This window comes from Mus pahari, chromosome 9 (genome assembly GCF_900095145.1).
Source record: "Mus pahari chromosome 9, PAHARI_EIJ_v1.1, whole genome shotgun sequence".
NCBI lineage: Eukaryota > Metazoa > Chordata > Mammalia > Rodentia > Muridae > Mus > Mus pahari.
In genome coordinates this window covers 45,190,098-45,195,802 of record NC_034598.1, presented here as the reverse complement: position 1 = coordinate 45,195,802, position 5,705 = coordinate 45,190,098, and the positions used below count along the sequence as shown (strand labels likewise).

The 5,705-nt window shown below is 56.2% G+C and overlaps 1 protein-coding gene across 2 annotated transcripts in view; it reads left to right on the top strand.

Annotated features, from left to right (window-relative positions):
- Positions 1-1,683: 1,683 nt before the first annotated feature.
- Btbd2 (BTB domain containing 2) overlaps positions 1,684-5,705 on the top strand; it is a 14,409-nt gene continuing 10,387 nt past the window's right edge. Inside the window, exon 1 of one of the 2 annotated variants that reach the window (XM_021204531.1) lies at positions 1,684-2,595. In XM_021204531.1, the coding sequence (XP_021060190.1) occupies positions 2,240-2,595 (356 nt within the window). In that variant the 5' untranslated portion in view covers positions 1,684-2,239. The remainder of the gene's footprint in view (positions 2,596-5,705) is intronic. The other variant, XM_021204530.2, reaches the window with a different exon arrangement.

The following is a 5,705-nucleotide window of genomic DNA, read 5'->3' as shown; positions in this document are numbered from 1 at the left end:
GTTCGAGGTCAGCCTGGTCTACAGAGTGAGTTCCAGGACAGCCAAGGCTATACAGAGAAACCCTGTCTCGAAGAAAAAAAAAAAAAAGAGCAGAGAGCACGTTGGTGTAGTGCTCCCTCTAGCGGCCATGAGTTGGGCTGATTACAGGAGAGAAGAGAAAACTCTGGAATTCACAAACACCCTTTAAAGACGTTGGCAATGGCCTGGAGGAGGTGGTGGTCTTTAATTACAGGTGTGCTGCCTGTAATCACAGCGCTAGGGAGGCAGAGGCAAGAGGCTCTCTGAATTCCAGGCCAGCCTGGGCTACAGAGGTTATTCAAAGACAGCCAGGGTTGTACAGAGAAACCCTGCTTCAAAAACAAAACAAAACAACAAAAAACAACGACGAAACAAACAAAAAAAGGAGGTTGGCATTGAAACCTGAAATTCTGCCACATGGGAAAGTGAGAGGTTTGCTCAGAACCTGATACAGCCAGGATACATAGAGAGACACCTTCTGTGAAAAGAGCAGGGGTAATAATGATTCCTATTAGTGGTGCAGCTCAGGGGTGGAGCCCTGCCTAGAATCCCTCAATGAGGGGGCTGGAGGCGTGGTCAAAGTGGAACCCTGCCTAGAATCCCCCAGTAACGGATGTGGGGCATGGTCAGGGGTGGAGCTCTGCCTAGAATTTAGCTCTGCCTTGAGCTCCTCACCCATCCCTTCCAACAGATGCTCAAAGTCTGCACCCTAAAAATAAGGAAGAAACACAAAGGTCCTTTAAAGGGAAGAGGAATGAGCATAAAAGGAATGTTCTGGGATCCCAGAATAGGCCGCTGTTAGAAGTGGGCTCACAGCCTGGACATTTTTCTGCCCATGCATCCTGAGCCTTCTGTGGCGTATTACGTCTGTGTTTCTCTCTTTGAATACTGTCCTTGTCCTCAGAAGGTTACTTGTCCTAATGACAGTTATGTCTGTCTGTTCAATTGTTCATATATGGAGCATGTTCTCGCCTCATAAAGTGGGGAGTCTAGGTTTCCAAAGATGTCCCCCAGGATCGCAGGATGTGTGTGTGTGTGTGTGTGTGTGTGTGTGTGCGCGCGCGCGCGTTAGCGTGTAACCCTGGCTGTCCTGGAGCTTGCTATGTAGACCAGGTTGACGTCATACTCACAGAGGTCTGCCTACCTCTGCCTGTGGGTGCTGGGACTAAAGGCCCCACGTCCCTTCACCTCAAGTCTGGGCCTCTTTCCTCCACTGTGAGATCTCCTCCTCCTCCTCCTCCTCCTCCTCCTCTTCCCTGCCTTCTTTCCCTCAGTCCTCCCACCTGTTCCTTTCTCTTCCCCCCTCCCTCCTCTGTCCGCCCCTCTCCACCTGTCCTCTACTCCTAGGCCCTTCCCCTTCCATTCTTTTGGCTTTCCTCTGGCTTCTTTCCCTGGTTCCACCCCTCTTCCTGACTTGTGTTTTCTCTCTCTCTCTCTCTCTCTCTCTCTCTCTCCCCTCCCCCCCCCCCCCCCCCCCCCCCCGCTCTCTCTCCCCCTCTCTCTCCCTCTCCTCTTTGGACTCAGCTCCCTCTTCCCACTCCTTGGCTCCACACTACTCTGGAAGCCCTACCCCTCATTATCCTAGTTCTCCTCCTCCCTCTGCTCCTGAATCCCTCTTCCCCTCCCCATCCTGTCTTTCCATTCTTCTGCCCTTCACCTCTCCAGGCCTTCCCTGCCTCTCCTCATCCTTCCCCTCCTGCCCTTGCTCGAATCCAGGGATGGCCTGCGCCCCTATGGCCCCGACTGGCTCCCCTAGCTCCTGTCTCTGCTCCTTCCCCGTTACCACATCCTTCTCTTTCCTCCTATCCAATCCCTCCTGTTGCCCCCCTCTCTGTCCCAGTATCCATTTCTCGCCCGCATTTCTCTCTATCCCCTTTCCCTCTGCCTCCCATTCTCCTTCCTCCTCTGGCAGTTCAGGGCCCTCCTCTTCCTTGTATCACCAATCCTGGGCCTAGCCCTGCCACGCCCATCCAACCTTCCCTCCTCTCTAGGCTCACAGTCGCTTCTCCCTCTTCCTCTCCTCCCTCCCGCCCTACTCCCCTTTCCTCTCTATCCGCCTCCCTCCTTTCCGTCCTCCCATCGGCTCCTCCCTTTTTGTCTCCTCCCCTCGCTCCTCTCGGGTCCCGTCTCTCTTTAGCCCCGCCCCTCCCATCCTCCTCGCAGACGCCCCGCCCCCGCAACCACGCCTTCCGTGGCCCCGCCCCCGCGCCGCAGCGACAAGATGGCGGCGGGCGGCAGCGGGCGCGCGTCTTGCCCGCCGGGGGTCGGGGCCGGCGCGGGCAGCCTGGGGCCCAGCGCCAACGCGGCCGCCGCCCCCAGCAACGCCGCTGCCTGCGCCCCGGCGCCTCCGCCGCCCCCGTCCCCGCCGCCTGGGCCCGGGACTGACGCGCAGGCCGTGGGCGACGAGCGCGACGACGCGGGCCCGGGCGCGCTGCTGCGCGAGCCCGTGTACAACTGGCAGGCCACCAAGCCCACGGTGCAGGAGCGCTTCGCCTTCCTCTTCAACAACGAGGTGCTGTGCGACGTGCACTTCCTGGTGGGCAAGGGGCTCAGCTCGCAGCGCGTCCCCGCGCACAGGTGGGCCGCCGGGACGCGCCCGGACCCTGCATCCCCGGACCCTGAACCCCACCCAGACCCTGCACCCTACCCGGGACCGTGCATCACAGACCATGCACTCCACCTGGACCCCGCACTCTAAACCCCGTAGTCCACTCAGACCCTGCACCCCCCTCCCCATTCTGTTCCCCACCCGGATCCTGCACTTCACCTGGACCCTGCACCCCATGAACCAGCACCTTAGAGCCCTGCACCCAAGACCTTGAACTCCACCCAGGACTGCACCTCAGACCTGCACCCCCATCCAGACCCTGCATCCCAGGGTCCTGCGGCCCAAATCCAGCCCAACCCTAATCCCAAGAGCCTGGACTGCATCCAGATTCTTTATTCCCAGATCCCAGACCTCGCATCTTAGAACCCTGCCACCCAAGAATCTGCAGTCCACCCAGGATCATGTACCTCAGACTCTACACACCACCCAGACCTTTCACCACCCCGGGACCCTGAATATGGAGCCTCAGGCTTTTACCTTAGGATTCCCACGTTCCCCTTCCCCCACAGTGTACTTCCTTAAACATGGGAACCTGGAGGTTCTGTTGGGTCCTACCTGCCTTGAACCTGGTTCTAGGGCCATTTCATTTTGTCCTTAGGTCCTGCTCTTCTCTATCCTGCATCCTCTCTGCTCCCTGAACCCCCTAGTCACCCCAACATTGCTTGTTCTCCAGCTTATCCAATTCTAGGGCCCCCTCCGTCCCCACCCATGACCCCTTAGATCCCCTTCCTACCCCATGTTCACACCTCGCACCATCTAACCTACTGGCGCCATCAGAGACTCTTGCCTCTTGTTCCTCCAGCCCTGGGCTTTCAGACTGAGCCGTCACACCTAGACCTCACCGTGGCCGCGATGAGTTGAGCTCTTTGGGAGTGGGCAAGGGTCTGGCACAGCCTCTGAACCTTTCAAGAGTTCCTGTGCAAGCTGTGGTAGCGTGTACCTCCTGCCAGTGCAGTTCTTGGCACATGACCTTGATTCCATGTGGGGTAGCTCGTCCAGCTTGATGGCAGAAGCAGGGAATGTGGATGTGGGTGTGTGTAGCCCTCTGGGAAGGAGAGAAGTGGTCTTTTGATCTTAGGAGTGCTGGAGGGGCAGCGGGGATGGGCAAGTGTAGACCCAGAGGCCTCCCACTCAGGTGGGGGCCGGAGCAAGAAGAATGAGGAGGTTGTAACCCCTTTAGAGCTTGTGGAGAGTGAGGGGGGCTTGGCAGGTGGTACGGTGGGCCATGGAGGTCTTGGCTTCCAAGTGGCTGAGGTTTCTTAGTGGTGCTGAGGAGGTCGCTAAGAGGTCAAAGGTCTCACTTGTTGGAGGGCACCAGAAAGACCCTTCAGGGCCTTCTTCATTCTGAGCTCTCTGGGCCTCAGTTTCCCTACCTGTAAACTGGACTCATTTAGATAACCCCAACCTGGACTGCTCGAATGTGTTGCCTCTGTATTGTGCTTGTAACAGCCTCATGGTTCAACAGAGATGAGTCAGAAGGTTGCTGTGGGGAAGGGACATGAGCTCCTTGGGCCTGGCTCCCACCCACCTACAATGTAGCTTAGGGTTGACTGTCAGTGTAGAATCCAGGAGCAATGTGTGTGGTGACCCAGCTATGAACTCAGTTACTTCTTGGCTGAGGCAGGAGGATTGCAAACTCTTGATCAGTCTGGGCAACCTAGGGAGAGTCTGTCAGAAAAACTATAAAGACTCAGGTGTGGTGGCACAGGCCTTTAGACCTAGCCCTTGGGAAGCAGAGGCAAGTGGGGGATCTCTTGAGTTCAAAGCCAGCGTGGCCAATAGCAAGTTCCAGAACAACCAGGGGTACTTAATGCCACCCTGTCTCAAAAACCAAAGAAGGAAAGATTAAAGAAAGGTATACAAGGAAACTGAAGGCTGAGGGCATGGCTTGGGAACCCCCAGTGAGCGGCTGGGAGTGCGGACACGTGCCAACCCGGTTCACTGCCCAGCACTGAAAGGATTGTTTTAAGAAGGCTGGAGAGTGGCTCTGTGCTGAAGAGGTTTTGCTTCTCTTGCCGAGGACCTTTGGATTCAACTCCCAGCGGCCACATTGCATGCCTTAAAGCAGCTGTAGCTCTAGTTCTCAGGGTTCTGAAGCCTCTGGTCCCTGAGGGCACTTGCACTCACAGGCCCAGAACTTAAAAGAAAGACTAAAGATTGAAGAACAGCTCCTCCTGGGGGCTGGAGAGATGGCTCAGCAGTTTAGAGCACTGACTGTGCTTTCTGAGGTCCTGAGTTCAATTCCCAGCAACCACATGGCGGCTCACAACCATCTGTATAATGGGGTCTGGGAGGACATCCCAGCGGCCTCACGTGGCCTGCGCAGACCTGGGTTCTGGGAAGCTGGCCTGCAGGACCCATGCCACCCTCTGATCCTTTCCTTGTTTTGGGTCCTGAGGAAGAACCTAAGGAGGTGTGTAGAGACAAGGCATACCGGGGGTCTCTGGGTCCCTGTGGTTTCTGGCCACTGTGTGACCACAGAAGCAGGCAGATTCAGAGTTAAGGCTCCTGCAGGGCTCCTGGCTGTGCTCCTTCAAGGGCACAGATGACAAGGAGCTTTTCAGGGCAGAGGGGTGCAAGGCCCCTACTTTGGCTGGGCACCTGGGCTGACACTGAAGAACAGCTCTGTTGACACCCGAGGCTACTCAGAAGCAGGGAGACAAGTTGATTGGTGCGTGCCTGTCACCTAGAATGTGGGAGGGAGGCTGAGGCAAAAGGACCAGAGATTCATCTTTGGCAACATAGTGAGTTAGAGGCCAGCCTGGGCTACATGAATCTCTGTCTACAAAAAGAACAAACCAGGAATTGAGGAGACAGACCAGTAGATAAAGTTTGCACTGACATAAAAGCTGGACAGACAGCTAGGAAGATAAGGGATCCTTGGAGCAACCTAGGGGTTCAATGAGAGATCCTGTCTCAGTAGACCAAGAAGAGAACACTCGTGGTGGACCCCAGTACTGACCTGACACGCAAGTTAATTGAAAGGGCCAGACATGAGGAGCTTTCAGCTAGGGTTGGATGTAGCTCCGTGGTGGAGTACTGGGTTCGAGCCCCATTCTTTTTTTTTGTTTTTTTTTTT